Source organism: Gouania willdenowi, chromosome 1, assembly GCF_900634775.1.
Source record: "Gouania willdenowi chromosome 1, fGouWil2.1, whole genome shotgun sequence".
Taxonomy (NCBI): Eukaryota; Metazoa; Chordata; class Actinopteri; order Blenniiformes; family Gobiesocidae; genus Gouania; species Gouania willdenowi.
The window spans coordinates 44,696,638-44,716,558 of NC_041044.1; the positions used below are offsets into that span (position 1 = coordinate 44,696,638).

General features: G+C 38.2%; 1 protein-coding gene across 1 annotated transcript in view; it reads right to left on the minus strand.

Moving 5' to 3' along the window:
* LOC114460572 (potassium voltage-gated channel subfamily KQT member 5-like) overlaps window positions 1-7,820 on the minus strand; it is a 65,238-nt gene extending 57,418 nt beyond the window's left edge. The window contains exon 1 of the mRNA XM_028442509.1: window positions 7,642-7,820. Within this exon, the coding sequence (XP_028298310.1) occupies window positions 7,642-7,820 (179 nt within the window). The remainder of the gene's footprint in view (window positions 1-7,641) is intronic.
* Between the last annotated feature and the right edge of the window lie 12,101 nt (window positions 7,821-19,921).

The window sequence follows — 19,921 nt, forward strand, 5'->3', positions numbered from 1 at the left end:
AAAGAAATCTATTATATAATAAAATGTATGCTAGTAATCATAAGGAATAAAATGTGCATGTTATATTTTAATCTATAGATTATACATAAAAAATGTATAAACCATGAAAATCTAATAATAATAAGGAATAAAATATGTCATATATTAAAAATGTAATGCAAATAAAAATGTTTTAAAAATATATAATAATAAGGAATACAAATTATATGTTAATGCAATTGTTTCAATCTATAGGTTATACATAAATGTATAAACAAAAGAAAATGCAACAACAATAATAACAATAAGGTATACATCCCTTATATATTAAAATGTATGCTAATAATAATAATAATTATAACAATATTATTATTAATAATAAAAATAAATTTAAAAAATGCATGTTATATATTAATATATACATTTCAGTCTATTTGTGATATATAAAAATGTATAAATAACAAAAAATAAAATTAAATATAATAATAATAATAATAATAATAATAATAATAATAATAATAATAATAATAATAATAATAATAATAATAATAATGAATAAAAGCTATATTTTATATTACAATGTATAAACTACAAAAATATTAAATAATATATACTATATGTGTGTGTGTGTGTGTTAATGGAGCAAATTTCTCCCAGACGTGGTGTTTGCTTGACCTGAAACTTAATGAACAGCTTACACATAGCCCGAGTGTGTAAATGCGTCATTTTGGACTTATTTGGTGATTTCCAAACATTTATTTTAATGTTTGTTTGACTGTTCACTGTTTAGACTGGACGGACGGAACCTGGAAGTTATTAGCGGTTGTGCTCAAAGCCAACAGCAAAAAATGCACATTTCTCCACGAACATGTGATTATAAACGCTGATATTTTCACCGTCTAAGGACAGGGGATGACATTTATTATCCATTTGCTGAAGTTCAATGACCAGTGGTGCAAACTTTATTTATCAATTTATCATTTTATCATATTCACGTCTCATAGAATTAAACCAGATAAATCACACACTTTTTTTATTTTGCACTCACAAATAAACCCTTTATAACACTACAGAGTGTGTACACCTCTATGTACATACAACCTTCAAACACATACTCATTTGGTCATAATTGACAGCTCTACTTAAGCTCCTCCCACTATATGAATACATACTTCCGACGGGAACTGTACTAGTAACAATAACAATAAGGAATAAAATCTATGTTATATATTAAAAAGTCTAAATAACAGAAAATATAATAATAATAATAATAATAATAATAATAATAAATGATTGACCCCCCCAACATGTCCTCCACACAGTGCCTGTAGACGTTCTATTTATACACACTGAGCCTCCTCTTCCTCCTGCTGCTGTGATTAAGCCTCTAATGAAGGCCTGTGTGTTCAAAGCTACAGTTCATATAACAACGTACACTGAACCCTCTGATGGAGCACAGTTTACATGTTCTCCATCAACACACACGCACACACAGCAGGAAGTGCACTTTACTTGGCACATCCTCAGTGATGGTTGTGTCTTTGAACCACAACTGACACCTCATAACTTAAACATCAACAACAAACATACACCAAAAAATAACAACAAAAACCCACAAAATGACAACAGAGTGGTATTCCATAAAGCAGGTTATGTTCAGGCTCAAATGAGGGAAACTGTGAGTATCTCATTCCTAAACGTGAGGTATGTTCTTCTCTGAGTCTGTTACCATGGCAACATTGTCCATGAACTAAACCTGGTCACTGACAGGTTTTATCAAAGAAACCCTGGGTTTCTACCTGGCTCCGCCCACCTGAACACTTTAATAAACCTTAACTTTAGTTTTCTTTCTAACATTGTAGATGTAGATCATTTAGTGAAACACACTGAGAGGTTGATCTACATTAAAACATCTACTGACGTCTGTAGTAAAGTTCACTGAATACAAACATATAATTTAAATAAAGCCACGTTTAAAGCTCGATTGTTTTTTTCATACTGTAATACAGTTTATATCTATAAATCACGCAACTTTGAAGTTATGATGGCGCAGTGAATTATGACACCGCTCTTGGAAGCGATGGGTCGCGGGCGACAATATTACATTAAAAATCAATATAAATGATTAGATATGAAGCATCAGTCACTGTGTTTATATCCAGTGTAACAGGAGGACTCTCTATACAGACATCCTATGATGCTGACACGTCTCCTCAGACACATTTTATTATTATTATTCACCGCTCGTCACATTATGAAGTGATCATAAAGTGTGACTAATTACAGGTGATTTAATCCACTATAGTTTAGAACAGGCTCATATTCCTCAAACACCGGCTTATTTCACCATCAGGGTGAATAAACTGTATTATTACAGTGGTTCACAACCTTTTTTGGATCTTGACCTCATTATTAATTAATTATTAAGCTCAGATATATTTATTCTTCTGCATTTTAGTTTAACTCGATTCACAAAGTGAATGTATAGAAATACATTTGTTTAAGATTGTATGTTGTATTAATTAAAAAATAATAATTAGAAAATTGTAAAAATCTATTTAATTTTTTTGAAATTTCAGGCGACCCCACGTAACTGATTAAGTGGCTCCAGAACAGATGCATTTCTATAGTTTTGATCATTTCCAGATTTTTCTCTAATTATTGCACAAAATCTCCTCAAATTAATGACATGTAAGTGAAGATCCTACAGGGACTGATATCTTTTTGCTTGGAGAGTGGATATACTGTATGGGAGTCATTTTTAATGTTTAACTGTTGAAAAAAAAAACTCTTTTCCTTAATTAAATAGAAATTGGTCACAAATCTGGTAAATGTAAAGTGTAAATCCTGTTGGTACTGATATTGATCACTTATTGCTTGGATATTGTCGTTTTCTTACTTTTTTGTATTTATGCATACGTAGAAGTGTAAACTAGAAACAATGAGGTGGAAATTACTCGTTATCCAGCATAAAATCTGTGGCCCACGAGCAATCAAAGTGAACTGAAATGAGTGTGACACCTTTGCTCTATAGTATACATCTGGGTACTTCCTGTACTTCCTGTACTCAGATATTATCTCATAATTATAACTTCATAATTTATTATTTATTTATTTTATTATATATATTTTACTGGTGAGAATTGGGCTTCCATACGTGTGTGAGTGTGTGTGTGTGTGTGTCAGCTGCAGATGGAGGACACACAGGGAGCTGCTTGTCATGCATTAAAACATGTGCAGGTGTGAGAACACATTTCTTCTTCTGCTCTCATACACATGAGCACCACAGCCTGTTCAACAGTCATTATATTCTTCTATTCATGAGACACACACACACACACGCACACGCACACGCACACGGTTTTCTTTTTCCTAAAGTGATAAAAATGACGTTTGTTTATGCTTTTACAGCATAAATGCTACCTCACTGTTGTGTATCTGTGTATTTTTGTGGTTGTTGTTGTGTTTGTGTATTTTATTGCACTTATTTTCCTATTGTTTTGTTAGTTTTTGGAGTCTTTTTTTTAACTTTTGTGGGATTTTCTTGTATTTATGTTTTTAGAATCATTTGACACAGAGCCAAACTATTATGTCTCATGTAGACGATTTCAAGATCGACGAGTGAAAAAATAAGTTTGGGTCCAAAATAAAAATGAAGAAGTCACATAAAGAAAAAAAAATTCATATCCCAATAAATAGTAACATTTACACTATAAATTAAAACAGATCAGATGTTTTTCTTACATTCCCTCATACAGTTATGGGCCAATGAAAATAGTAAATAAAAAAATCTCATATTTCCAGAGCGTGTGAGTCTAGAACCAATGTATATCTGTGACTAATCATTAGTGATGTGAACAGTCTATGTTCATAGCTCTAAGCTGATCACATTACAGGGAGCTGAGACATATGCTAAGTAGTTTACTGAACATGTTCCAGACCCAAACTCACACTGACTTAGTGACTCTTTAGAGGAGCTGACATGTCCACCAGATAGGATGTATAGCAGAACTATATTCTGAGAGAGTAGGTGGAGCTTAAAGGTTAAAAGGACACAAAATGAAAGAAAGACGACCCAGAATGCATTGCAACTCCTGTATTGAGTAGTGAGTAGTTATTTATATATTTTTTTATTTATAACATTTTCTTTTGAATTATTCATATTAAATTTGATTTTTTATAGTTTTTATCTTTATAATTATTCACATGGTCACACGGTGCTGCAGCAGTGAAGGAACTTCCTGTTTCTATCAATGTCAGTCCAGGAGAGCTTCATGTGTGGAGCTTTGCATGTTCTCCCTGTGTGTACATGAGCTACATGCTCACTTGGATGTAATGAGACGCTAAAAGCACTTAGTCTTTGAACACCAGCAGTTGGTAATTAATGCAAATAAATAAAGATCGTGTTGAGAATATTTTATCATAAATTACTGGAGAAAAATAACATTCATGCAACTTTAAAGTAAAGAAAAGGAATCTGTGGTAGTTTGTCACGACTGAACTCACGGGACAACGGAACGATTATATGAAATATGAATTAACACACACACACACACACACACAAACGGGGTCATCAACCCTGCAGTGACCTCAGAAGCTAACGTGAAGCTAACATGCTCCGACAGCTCAGCTTCATGAAGTGCTGACCGTGCACACGTCTCCACAGCACGCCTCTAATCTGAGAGAGAGTGTGTGTGTGTGTGTGTGTGTGTGTGTGTGTGTGGGCACTCATTTTGATGACATTTATTTGATGCACCAACTAAATGAGGACATGTTTGGCGTTTCTATCTTTTCAATCCTTAGACACGATTATTAATAATAAAAATCTAAAATGTTTCACAGCAGATCTAAAAAAGTGTAAAAGCTGATTCACTACCTCTGACCCTGCTCAGCCAGCGCTGCTACATGCTAAGCTAACCAAACATGTGGGACTGGTTACTGAAAAAAGTAACTAGTTACTGTTACTAGTTACTTCATTCACAAAGTAACTCAGTTACTAGAAACCAGTCCCACACATTTTGTCCCACACATGTTTGGGTTAGCTTAACATGTAGCAACAAGTCCTTTAAATGTGGGTTAGCTTAGCATGTAGCAACCAGTTCCACATGTTTGGGTTAGCTTAACATGTAGCAACAAGTCCTTTAAATGTGGGTTAGCTTAGCATGTAGCGACCAGTCCCACATGTTTGGTTAGCTTAGCATGTAGCAGCGCTGGCTGAGCAGGGTCAGAGGTAGTGAATCAGCTTTTACACTTTGTTAGATCTGCTGTGAAACATTTTAGATTTTTATTATTAATAATCGTGTCTAAGGATTGAAAAGATAGAAATGCCAAACATGTCCTCATTTAGTTGGTGCATCAAATAAATGTCATCAACATGTGTAACGGACAAGCGTACCATATTGTAACGGTAACTGCGTTACTTCTTCAAAAAAATATTGCTTAGAGTACTAGTTACTGTTGGGGCGGTAACGCGTTACAGGTGTACGCTTCAATCTGTTGTTTGAGGATGATTAATTATTTCATTTTTTGTAAAAAGTTTTCATGAAACTTTTCTTTTAATATCACAAAAAAAATTCAATACACAATTAATCCGCAGAGAGAAAAATAATAATAATAATAAAACAAAATGTTACCGCTAAGAACATTGTCAAAGTTCTCAAATGATGCAACAGGAAACAAAAGCATCACTTCCTCCCACTTTGTTTCTACACAACACTTCCTCCTTCTACCAACGGTGGAAGGAAACATTGTGGGACAGGCAGGCAGCCTCATGGGTAAGACACAGTGGTCGTGAGGAGGGGGGACCCTGGGCCAATCACATGCCTCGACAGCATCACCACACTCGTGCCAAGCAGAACGCCAGCAGCAACCCTTCTCTGTGACTGACACACACACACACACACACACACACACACACACACACACACACACACACACACACACACACACACACCACACACACACACACACACACACACACACACACACACACACACACACACACGTGTTCTGCTATAATTACCCAGAATCCTCTCCTCAGGCTTCGTTTACTGAACATCAAATCACAGCAATTACTCACAGAGGTCGACACACACACACACACACACACACACAGCACATGTTAGCGACGCGCTAACCATCATCACACAAACATTGTGCCAACGCTGACTGGATGTGTTGGAGGCAGTGGGCGTGGCAGCAGCTGGAAACACCAGTGTTAACGTTTTAAATAAAGATAAAGGACAGTTTGAATCTAAGACGTCGTCTGTGCTTTAAAAACAGGCAGAACGTCATTCGTCAACTCTGTGAACAGAGCTGGCAGACATACAATATGTAGAGTAGATGTTCTCCTCCATGATCTAGAATCAGATCAATCTGATTTCCATGGATACAGTCGCCCCAACCATCAAACTCTTCTAAGCCCCGCCCTCACTCACAGCATCACAGACAACACGGAGACGCACACGGACGCCAAACGTGTGTCCGATGTACAGCAAAGAAATCTGATCTGTTTTAGCTTTATTTTTGTCTGTTTTTCATCATCATTTATGTTTCTGCAGTCATTCTGTGTGTTTGTCGTCACTTGTGAGTTTCTGAGGGGTATTCCACAAAGCTGAGTATGTTGGGGCTCAAAGGAGGGAAAATCTGAGTATCCCATTCCTGAAGGCGAGTATGTTACCATGGAAACATTCTCCATGAACTGAACCTGCTCGCTGGCACGTTTTGTCTAAGAAACCCTAGGTTTCTACCTGGCTCCACCCACCTGAACCCCACTCCTCTAGGAACACTTTAATGTACCTTAACACTGTTCTCTGGCGACAGTTCCGCCCCCTGCGGCATCTCGGAGAACATTTACTCCCCCTTAAACACATTTGTAATTCTTCTCCAGTCTGCATTTACTTCACCCATCGGAGTGGGGGGGCGGGGGGGCGCACACACAACCCCTGCATCCCCCACCATGATTTGCGCCCCTGCCCCCTTTGTTTAACTACAACATTTTTCTCAGAATACTGTGAAAAAACAACAATAGAACACAATGATGGAATGAAAGTGAATTAAAATTCATGGAACTAACAGAATTTAAACACAAATTAGACATAAATTGTTCATTGAGAGATTAATAAAAAAGTGTGCAGTGCAATAACAATTCCCTTATGTTGGAATTCTGAGGAAAAAAATCCGAATTTTTAGTTTTAAATTCAGAATTCTTGAGGAAAAAAGTTATTATACTATGATTTTCATGATCTGACCCAACTTAATAACTCAGTTCAACACAACAATTATTTTTATAAACATTTTGTTTATTCATTTGTTCTTTTATCTTTTTTTAATAAAAGTTTCTTCCTGCATTCAAAGGAGAAAAGAATATAAAGAGAGGACAGAGGCACGTTTTAAATCATCATAGGGGGGGATAGAGATAAAGAGTCAAACATGAGGTTTATATTGTTCTAATGTTTGGTTTTCCTCTTAAACCACTGGTGGATTCTTTTCCATAGACGTTTCTTTTTAGCGTGGCTGGACCGCTCTTCTTCTAGTTCCACATCTTTGGCTTTCAGTAGGTTCTGTGTTGTGACCAGGGCGTTCTTCAGCATGGTCACCTTTTCTTTCACCTGCTCCTCCAGACTGCAGTAGGCCTGCTCCTTTGACTTCACCACTTCTAACATGTTGGCGTTCACCTCCAACAGCTGGTCGTGTTCATCACTTTGACTTTTTAATTTCTCCTGCACCTGCCTGAGATCAGCCCTCAGAACGTCCTTTTCAATGTTCCTCTCATGGAACTCCTTTGTGGAAACATCTAGAGCCAGTATGAGATAGGCCAGGTCCCTGTCTAGTAATTCCATCTGGTACGTTCTAAAGGATGTCTGGTATCTCATGTCTTCACATGTGATACACCCTGGTGGTGCTTGGTCAGGTACCAGTTTGCAGCCTGGTTCACAGGGACTCACTGGTACCGTGGCTGGTGGATGGTTCACCTGTTCATCATCACCCTTGTCTCCAGGAGATGATAGTTGGTCTCCCTTCATCTCCTGCGTCTGAACCTTCTTCCTACGAGGTGGCTTTGGCGGGTGGAATGACGCCCCTCTGAATGTGTTAAATAAGGGCTCAGAACCCCCAAAGTCACTAAAAGTAACGTCCATCGCTGGTTTTTGATCCATCATCAACGTTTCAAGAAACAAAATCAAGAGAACGTTCAACAAAAAGTGTAGTTTTTAGAGCTTTGATCTGTGTGTGCTACTGTAGAAGAATCCAGGGACTTTCAAGTGATGTTGCTTTCATCTCCTGTGTTTGTTTACATTGCTGTTGTCATGGTTACAATCAACACAACAATCCAAATGATGATTGCTGCTGCTTTGTTAACAAACAATAAAATAAAGACATTAAAGAAATCTAAGCAGGGCTAAGACCCCCCCCCCCCCCCCCAAACACCAAAATAAATAAATAAATAAATAAAAACTCAGGTGAATTAAAAGCTAAAGATTAAAAGTGGATTTAAAGCAGGATTTGAAAGTCTTCAGTGTGGGGGCCTGTTAGATGTTGGAGGGTAGCAGTGTCTCTCAAATGTACCCCCGTACCCCCATTTCTCAAATAGAGGTACGTGTACCCCTAGGGTTACACAATGGCACTACAGGGGGGACTTGAGGGACAGAGTGGAAAATGAACAAATAAAATGTCAGTCTTTGTCCCCCCAGGCATGAGATGACTGGAATAATAAAAACTATAGAAATAAATCTATTCAGGAGCCACTAAATCTATTTTTCAACCTATGTGGAGTCGTCTGAAATTTCTGAAAAATTTAAATATTTTTTGTAATTATTCTTTTTTTTGATAAAATAACACAATCTTAAACAGGGGGTACTAGGATTCAGAAATAAGAGAAAGGGGGTACTTGAGGCAAAAAAGTGTGAGAACCACTGCTCTACAGCAGTGGTTCTCACACTTTTTACTTTTTTGGGACATGAAAATACAGGCTATACTTTTTGTTTTAAGAATGTGTTAAACTAAATCTACAGAATACACAAATTATAAAGTACTATTGAATATGTTACAAAACTTAGAAATACACAAAACTTTACTCAATGAAAAATGTTTTGGTGTGAATGTGTAGCACTAGTCCACAGCACTATGAACTACCTGGCCAGGATAAAAGCATTGGAATTGAAAAATAATGTAAAAACTGTTGATTTTAATTGGGGGTATAATATTTCAGATGTTAAAAATTGTCAAACAATGTGTATTTAATAGCTACAAAGAGATCCATCACTCTTCTTCTCTACCGCCGAGAAGCCGCAGCCGTCACAGATTTTTTTCGGGCACAGACCTTGGCACCCACCGCCAGCCCCTGGGACACGGGACAGGCTATAGAAGCTACGTAAACCCAGGAACGCTGCTGCGGGTTGGAACTGTCGCCACCTCCGGTCACAGATTCTTTTCCGGTCAGAGATTTTGGCACAACAGCGGTCTTCCTCCGCTAGCGTAGCCTCCGTCCTACACTGCTGATGTTTAACAGATCTGCTTACTACACAGACATGTTCCCACTACAGCTAATGTTAGCATGTATATTAGCCGCAGTATCTGCCTACCAGCTGCAGTTTGAGCACAAACCAGGAAGGAGCGAGGACGCTTGATGATGTGCTGCCTTGCCGTGGAGGGGTACTCGGACCCTCGTTTGCTGTGTTGCACCGTTATCTTGGGCAAAAGTCAGGTATTGCGACTCGTCGACGTCACATGAACAAAGTTGCGACACTAAAGTCTGTTCAACCCCTAAAACGGACAGCGCTCAGTTTCCTTTTATTACAGCACACACACGTTTCTATTCAAGTAGACCTTTTTAATCACACACTGGGATGAGAGCGCATTGTTTCACTGTAGTATGTTCCTGCTGATGATGTCAGCCTCACTATAATGTATGAATTAATTCATTAATAACTTCACCCATCCGTGCATACAAAGACACAGGCTTTATCAGCTGACTGTAGATCAGTCCATTAGATATAAATCTATATTTTACTTCTTTCTGCTCCTTTTCATTCATATGTCAAACACCTTTTATTGGACAGCTCGCTTTCCAAGAAATCTGATTGGTCAGGAGGCGGGACTTTAGTACTCACTAAAGTCCTAAGAGGTAATCTAGCTTCATAGTACAAGCCCCTTGAAGTGATAGATAGATAGATAGATACTTATTCATCTCCAAGAGAAATTCACAGTTCCAGCAGCTTACAGGTATGGGAACACAGGGGCATGCAGGGAAAGTACAATGTAAAAATTTAAAAATTTAAAACTAAGTACTAAGGTAAAATATAATGGTATAAAAACGAAATACAGTATAGTGTATGCCAGTCCAGTTCAAGTGCAGTTGTGCAGATGACAATGTGCAAGATACAGTTGCGTAATGGTCAGTTTGTACATACTTAGAGTCCAACTTGTAGATGTGTGTGTGTGTGTGTGTGATAAAGTGCGTGTGTGACAGAGGGTGCATGGTGTGATTAGCATTAAGCATTAAGTGATTTTTGTGTGTTTTTCTCGTTGCTTGTGTTGTCATTTATGAGTTTTTGTTGTTTTTGTCATCATCTGTGTGTTTCTGCAGTTATTTTGTGTGGTTTTGTGTCGTTTTGTGGGTTTTTACTGTCACTGTTTCTGATTCTTTTTTGGGGGATTTGTGAGAAACCGATTCTAAAGGTTGGAGAACCTCTAATCTCCCCCGGCGTCTCCAACAGCAACATAGGCTACAATAGGAGTGTGTTCAACTGCTGCTGCTGCAACGAGCCACACTACACCCGTCACTCACACGTGCTGTCCCTCACAGACACACACTAAAGTGGTTGCCATGATAATACTTAAACTGATTTGTGGTGGATTTGTCCCAGCCCTAATAGGACCTATTGAAATCATCTGAAACGGAGAACCAGGGAATATAAAAAAAACAAAGTCTTTTAGGTTGATTTGACGTTTATTTCCATGAACTTTATAGAAACTAATCTAAATATAAAACTCAGGATGTGACGGACAGATCCTCTTTCCCGTTAAAAGAAACACCTTTTCTGTTTCTGTGTTGAGCAGAGCAGCCTCCGTTACCACGACAACGCTAAGGCGGCTTATCGTTGCCCCTTTTTTCTTTTTTTTTGTCACATGAGGATTTTCTCACACAAGAAGCTGCTCTAGTTAAAGCTCAGACTCGCACAGTTTATGGCTCTTAAAGCACATCATTAGGACGTCACGCAGATGAATGGATGAAATAACGACATGTTATACTTCACACGCTTCAGAGCAGACATTAACAACTGAACAACTGGAGGCACGGGGGCCTCATGCGACTCTTGATATCCCTCTACGAGGCCCCTACAACAAACCTAGGACCTCTAATTTTCCGATTTGCAGAAAAAACTGCAAGAAAAAACGATGAAAAACAAATGCATCTGATCAATTTATATTTTCTCTCTTTATGACATTAATCAAAAAGATCACATTTACATCATATCTACTTACTTTGTCGAGAAAGTTTGATTAAAGGACAAATATGTCCTTTTCCGCCGATAATCCCCGCTGAAAATCTCCCACTATGTGTCACGGTTCAGATTGTTAATCTGTGACTGAAAATGAATCTGAAGTGAGATGATGACGCTCACTGATTTTTAAGACCCACAGAATATTTTGTACTATGACAATCTGAAACCAAAAACCAGATTCTGAAAAATTAGACTAATTTCATCAGAAAAACAATTTTGTTTCTAGCTTGTTTTGTTCTTCTGTAATCATCAGTTGAATGGAGGAAAGTTTCACACAAATCACCAGTTTGTGACAAAAAGCTGAGAAAAACGTGTGAAGCTTTTTTTTTTTTTTTTTTTGCTTTAGTGACACCTCAACATTAGTTTCCTTCTATAAAACTACGTAAACAACACTGAGACAGCATTATTATTCTTAATTTACTATCTATGTCAGAGTTGACTGGATTTCTTACTGTATTTTGGTGTTCCTCCAAGTCATTCTCCACACACACAACTTCCTCCTCCTCCCGGACATGCCGATGCTCTGGTCGAGTGTGCGCTGCTGTGAGCTGCTGGGAACTTCGTAGCTCCGTTTTCTGTCTTGTAAACGCCCCTAATTTTCAGGGATCATCACTAAACAATCCGTTCTGCACGTGTGCGTGAATTACATCACTTTCTTCACTCGCAATTTCTACAACGAAGCTTCTGCGACGTCACATTCTGTGATATTTGAATATAAACAATGTTAATATTATATATCGTAATACTATAAATGTAAATTTGGGACACACTAAAATGAAAAACCAAAGCCAAAAATTGTGTGATGTGTTTAATTGTTAATTGTAAATTTTAGTGCTCATCAATATAATTTCATCTGTGTACCAGCAGATTCAAATTAACTTAATTAAACTAGTGCAGTGTCCGTAGGAAGTATGTATAGCCATAATTATGTGGGAGGGTCAGTAGTTTTTTTCATGGATGGTTAAATAAGGTTGTGTTTGAAGGTGGAACATCAGGGACATTTATGTTTGTTGTGAAATCTGTAAAGTGATAACTATTGTGTTTTCATATATTTTGGCTTTTAGCAAGAACACTGTAGGGAGTTGAACCCCATCTATTCTGATTCCAGTTTGTTGTCCTCGTGGATCCGGATCTCCTCAGACTCGGCCCAGACTTGTTTAGTGTCATCAAATCCACAACAGTCAGTTAAGATGAACACAGAATGTGTAAAACATTTATGAAATTATTATTAACGGTATCATTGCAGTCCAAAAAATCTGACGTTGCACACCCTTCAACCAAGCAGCAGCCATGTTGAAAGTCTCAGCTCAGTCTGATTCCTGATACGCAGGGATACTTGAGGAACACACACACACACACCTTGCGTTTATAGAGATGTGTTGTATTTGTATTTTGTGGAGATGTTTTGGTTAAGTTTTTATATAATTTTACAGTAATTCTGTGTATTTTGTTGTTATTGTCTTATTGTTGATGTCTGTTGTGTTATGTCTGCTATGGAGCATGTAAGTGTCTGAAATACAGTTTGATGATGATGATGAAGAATTTAGGTAATTTAGCTTTTTTCTGTGTAATGAGTTGTTTTTGTGTATTGTTATTATTTTTTTCTTTATGTTCGTGTGTTTTTTCTGTCATGATAATTCTTTTTTACTTTGGGGGCTGCACATTTGTGTGTTTTTGTTCGGTGGCTGTAATGACGTAGAATTTAAAAACCAAAGAGGAAAACTATTTCCACTTTGTATGTTTATCTGTTGTTTCCTGTGTGTTAATAAACAATGTGGAATAAAAAAAATAAAAGAACAAATATTGTTTATATCTGAACGTTTTTCTACAGCAAAGACCAAGCGTGTAACTCTCTCTCTAAGCAGCTCTGTGTGTGCAGCATGTACATGCATTAGCTTATACACACGTATCAGCGTTTTTAATGCTGTGTTCGCTTTGAGCACAGCTGCTTCCATTGCCCGTCATTAACTTCCGGGAACTATTTCTAACATTCCACACTACAAAATACAATAAGTAATAAAAGTATTTAAGATTTGCGCTGATATCGTATCTGATCATTATTGGTATCGGCCAATAGTCAAGGCTGCAATATCGTTATCGCATCGGGAGTGAAAAAGTTGTATCGGAACATCCGTACTGAATGATGCACCTGATCAAACGAGCCCATTTTTATGAAATGTTTCCATGTTTCCAAACAGAGACTTTGCTTAAACCCATATCTACAGGTTAACACAAAAAAGCTGAAGATTACAATTTGCAGTGTTGTTAAAAGTTGTAAAAAGATATACCGCATTTAAAAAAAACTAATCAAAATGTAAAAAATATACGCAATAAATATACCAAAACTGATCAATACAGAACATTGCAATCAAAAACTAAACACAAAATAAAATACAATCTAACTATAAATTCACTCAAAACACAACTTTCCAATAGTTTGCAAATTAGAATAAACATTAATTTTATTTATAAATATATTTAACTTGTTCAAAAAATGCGACAAAACGTGGCTTTGTCTTTAAAAATATCTGCATTTATGAATAAAAAATGTGTTTGCATTTGTTCTTTCAGGCTGATAAAACAGCACCTAGCAACGCTCAGCGCTTCAAAGCATGAAAACACATTCATGATTATCGGACAATAATGTATTAAAGCAGGTTTACAGAAGAGGGGGCGGAGCCGTGAGATAAACATAGCAGCCAATCAGAGTGGAGACCCACAGAAAAGAGGCCTCAACAGTGAGGATGAGGAGGAAGGACCCACACTCATCCACCTATTAGTAACACAACAACAACAACAACAACAACAACAACAACAAAGGCCTTCGGATTTCAAGAGGTGCAGCATTAGGTACGAGTGTGTGTGTGTGTGTGTGTGTGTGCGTGTGTGTGTGCGTGTGTGAAGTGTGAGTGACAGTAACTACACACACTGCTGTTAGTCTGAGTGAAGACAAGCAGAAGAACAGCAGCTTGTGTGTTGGGTGCATGAATTCAACTGGTGAGCGTTATAAATGGTGTCACGTAACAGCAGAAGTGAGAAATTCACTAAAATCTTAAATAAAGAGTGGTAAACCAGTTGCTTCCCTTAATCCTTAGTGACGCAGTTCATCGCCTGCTGCGTGGAATTCACTAAGATAGCAGCAATGATTAGTGCACGTGCAGAACTGGTGCAGACCGGCCCTATTTAAAAAAGCGTTTTGTACATGTTGTGTTGAACATGGAGGGTGATGAAAATGTGAAGCAGCAGATTGGAGGTAACGAATAAAAAAAATGGATGAATTACAGGAGACAGATTCATCCCACAGTGGAGAAATGTGCGTGGATGTGACTGTGAGTGACGGATGGGTGCATGCACCCTCCACACTGGCGCGCAGGCCGCCTCGGGCATGCACAGCACAGGGATTGCCTCCAAGGCAACCAGGAGACGAGACAAGCACCAAGCCATACCGGAAGGGAAGAGGCACCCCCACGCCCCGCCAGGGCGCCCGGAAAAGACCCACAAAACTTCTTTCCAATTCACTAATATTTTTTTTTGGTTTTGGTAAATGCACAAGGATTGATTGCAATTGGTTTGCTGACAGATCAAGCATCGTCAGGTCTCCTATCAGACATAGATTTGTCCAAAATGGAGGATACTTTTTCAGTGATTAGAAACCAAAACTGTTGAACTGGGAAACAAAGCCATAAGGCATGTAAATAAGAATCTGCTTGTTCTCTGGGTGCACTGAGAGCAGACGTCTTCTGGGGAGAAGCCCATTTTATGAAGTAAATGTAGACTGGAGAAGAATTACAAACGTGTTTAAGGGGGAGTAAATGTCCACAAAGAAGCCGAAGGGGTTGGAACTCTCACCACCTGTGGTCACAGATTTTGGCACAACAGCGGTCTTCCCCCGCTAACGGAGCAGGGCTCAAGACTGCGACTAATTGGTCGCATATGCAATTATTTTTTCAGTGTGCACAAGTAAAAATCTATCTCGTCGCGTCTGTGCGAGTGAAAATCCAAAAGTAAAAATAGTTGGATTTTGCCCACGTTGGTAGGTGACGTCCCAGACATAATACCACGCCTCCTAGAATGTGAGCTTCTTCCTCTCCAACTACAACAAACACTGCAGTTTAATATAGATTATATATCTTTATTGTCATATATGTAAATGCAAACTGTACTACTTTCCTGCTAATGCTACACCAGTCTATGCAGCGAGACACGACATTGCTTGTCAACTGGGTAGGAAACGATGAGGATGCTTATGGATTTGTGGCTCACAGCGCTAACAACGGACTCGGTTGTGGAATTGGACAGCTTCCAATTTTTACGCAGTGACGGAGATCGGTAAGCGGAACGGAGAGAGTCTGGCTGTGTTTGTGTGCGGAAAGGAGGAGCTGCTTGCTCTGGTTCTGTAGCAACACGCACACACTTTTTCGACTCAAAATCACTGCATGTTGTTTGTTTGCATCATTGTGTCACACGCTACTATACGGCATTGCTTTTAACTCACTAAACTGACTTGCAATATTTGGTGGATCCCCAGTTTGTAAGGTAATTGGATTGGTGAACCTGTTCTATCGCCTCGTATCGCTGATCTGACGTGTTTGTGACACAATCCGACGCAGCGGTTGGAGAAAACAAGTGATTATCAGCTTAAATACACTATTCCTGTAGTTAGAAGAGCAGGGGAGGAAAAAGTGACTTAGCAGTTTAACCCTCAGGTGAGAGTCTGAATGACTGCTGCTGCTGCTGCTGCTGAGATAAACGCGGACCCTGAAGCGCTGAGACAGACTCACAATAGCCGCTTCAATAGCCATGTGTTTTACTGTAATGTCCAGTTTATGATCTCCCTCGTAAAAGAGCGAGACATGAAGTGAGTGAGCGTCTATAGACACGCCCACTCATGAATATGCATAAACAGGCCTGATTTCAGAACTGCTTAGAAAGTGACTTTTCAGAGGCTAAAACTCTGGAAAACAGGTGAGTTTGGGAAAATAAACCACAAATACTATGTTTTAGGGGTTCTTAGAACAAATGAAGATGGGTGAAAAATTGCATAATATGTCCCCTTTAATTAATCTCTGTGCCGGTGGCGCTCAATCCACGCAATCCCCCAATGCTGTGAAGAATTCCTGGTGAGAACCCCACAAAAACACAGAAGACAACTACTAAAATTATAGAAAACAACACTGGGATAAAAGTTTATGTCCCTGGGAGTGAGGATGCTCTTCTAAAGGTTAAGGTCAGGATAAGATCCTCCTCTGCTGGTGTGTGTGTGTGTGTGTCAAACAGGTGCTCTTCAGTGCAGATAAAGTGTCTCTTATCTGACAACACAATGCCCCACAGTGCACGTGTAGGCGTGCTTTGTGCACATCTCTGAACACAAAGGAGGGGAAACTCCCTCTGAGCAAACGCTGCTTTGAAATGTGAGTGCCATCAGCTGTCACCATCAATTACACACACACACACACACACACACACACACACACACACACACACACACACACACACACACACACACACACACACACACACACACACACACACACACACACCACACACACCACACACACACACACACACACACACACCACACACACACAGCAGGAAGCAGGAAGCAACAAAAAGTCACATTCAAAACTTTCACATGAAAAAGACGAGATTAGGGAGGAAAAAAGATATTTTAGCTGTCAATTCAGCTAATCGCTACCGTCATTGTACTTTTAATATTCTGTGCTTAAAACTCATTATCATATTTACGTATACCATTTATAACTTTGATAATGTATGAAAATATGAACAGGTGTGATTATAAACTGGTGTCAGAGAAACATTTAAGAATAAGCCTTTTCACACTCTGAGCATGTGTGACCTGAGGGGGTCAAAGGTCAAGAGGGATAAAAACGTAAACAAGCTTCCAACCTAACAGCGTTTTTAATGTTATTCCAGAGATGATTAGTGTTTTAATAATGTTTATATTATTAATATTACACATATTCAGACTAGAGGAAGGACCAGAGAGAAGCAGTGTTGAAGGAACCACCTCTGTTTCCTACTCTTATATTTTCTCTATTTGGTAGTTTTTTTTCTTTTATGACTTTGTAGTTGTTTTAACAGCTGTAAAGTGTTTTTTTGAGTTTTTGAAAAGCGCTATATGAGTTCTCACTTTGAAAAAGTACATTTAACAAGGAACACCATTCACTAACCAGATCATGAATATTTTAATAAGCTATTATTTTACAAATTTGAAGGAACGTGCACAAGATGGACACTAAACAGGCCGATAAGTGAATCAGCACTATTTAGCTGAGTGATCACTGTGAAAAGCAGGAAATGAATCTTTAGCTTGTGTGCAGCATTAGCTTTAGCAGCATTAGCTTTAGCAGCATTAGCTTTAGCAGCTAACTCACACCTTGGAGACCGATACCACATTTCCACACATCTTTTTTTCCAACTCGTGTTTGTTCTGTTACAACACACATTTATATATATTTTCTAAAAAAGGAGTAGATTTAACATTGAAATACTTGATGAAAAGGAACAAAAAGAAACACGTAAACTGAAACATGAGAATCAGAGACTACGGTCATCAATCCTGAGAAATTGATGCGATGCTGTAAAAACTGTTGATATTATTTTCACTTTGTCATAAAAGGAAAAGAGCCAAACAAATGGTTTCCTTCTGGCTGCCTATGGAGAAAGTCTTAGCGCTGCATGTTGCCCTGATACTATTGTCCCTGAGTCACACACACACACAACACACACACACACACACACACACACACACACACACACACAGCTTGCCTGTAAATACACTGGAACAAAGAGTGTGTGAATAATCTGCAGCTGAAATAGCGGTGAAACCATCGAGTAGCACAGCCTGGTTGTCAGGCCTATAACAGCAGCGCTATCACATGTACGTGTTCGTATGTTCACACGACTAAAACACACATTTATTTTAAAAAATATAAAGGTCCACTGTTCAAATTATCATTGTTTCAAAATAAAACAAGAACGAGCAGCTAGCAGCTAGCTGCTAGCACAGAGCTACAAAAGCCAGGATGCAGAGAAAGGAACTCCAATTTCAAGTGATCACAAAGAATTGGACGGAAAACATGGAATTTGCATTCTGAAGACAAAAAATTAAGAATTGGAACCCCCAAATAAACACAGAAATCAAATTTATTAATTTATTTAAAATCAGGCCCCACACGACAGACTAATATAATAATAATAATTCTGTAAAGATTTGGTTTTACCAGTGGTTAGCCATTAGCTAAACCAGTGCTAACAAGTGGTAAAAAGGGTTCAAAGAGTCATTATTGGAACAATTAGCTTAAAATGGCAAATAAGGGGCATAACAGATGGTGAATGTGGTTAATTTGTCAAAAACAATGATGAAATCTGGTGAAAAGAGGTTAAAAGTGACAATAATGGTCAACATATGCGACATTAGGTGTAAAAGTGGTAGAAAGTGTTTATAAGTGCTGAACATGTCTGGAAAGTGGAAAAATGTGCCGAAAAATTTAAATGTGATGTAGAAGTGTCAGAAATGGGAATAATGTAGCAAAAAACATTAAAAGGAGCAAAAATATTTCAGGAAAAAGTAACAAAAATAGATTAAAATATGGAAAGTTTGGTGTAGTTACAGAAAAAGGGTAAAAATAAGCAAAAATGGGCTCAAATTGTTAAAAAAGTTTCTTGAAGGCATCCGGTGACTTCCTCCCAGTGTCTCACGAACCCAAATGGGGTCCTGACCTATAACAGAATATTGAAAAAAGCTGTCAATTTAGTTAATCGCTAACTAGTATGCTAGCTCCTTGTTTGTTTTTAATATCCTGCCTTAAAACTCACTATTGTGGAATTATAAACGCTATAAATATGACTAACTGTGATGAATGTATCATTTTTTTTTTTTTTTTAAACATGTCAGGTGTGATAAACTGGTGTCAGAGTGAAGTTTAAAAAAAAAAAAAGAACGAGCAGCTAGCAGCTAGCAGCTAGCACAGAGCTACAAAGGCCAGGCTATTGGACATAGTGACATGGTGCAAGATGCAGGCAGAGAGAAATTTCACATTTTCCAGTGAAATTGGACGGAAAACTTAGAATTTACATTCTGAATACAAAAAAATAACAATTGGAACCCCAAACTGACACCAAAATGACATCTTTTGAGATAATATACACATGTTAACGCTATTATGTATCTGTGATGGTGGACGGGAACATCTGTGTGGACAGGTAGGAGTATTGTTGCTGAGTCATGTATTCATCTTTCTATATTAAAGGACATATTTAGCTGGCGCTGGGATATTTCCCACTAACAGAAGCTCAGTGTTGGGCCTTTGGCAGCCAGTGATTCAGCAGCTTCTCACAGAACGTCTCATTGTGTCCCTGGATAACGACTCAGCACCTTTTACTACAGCTCAGAAATACCAACGTTCCCCACAATA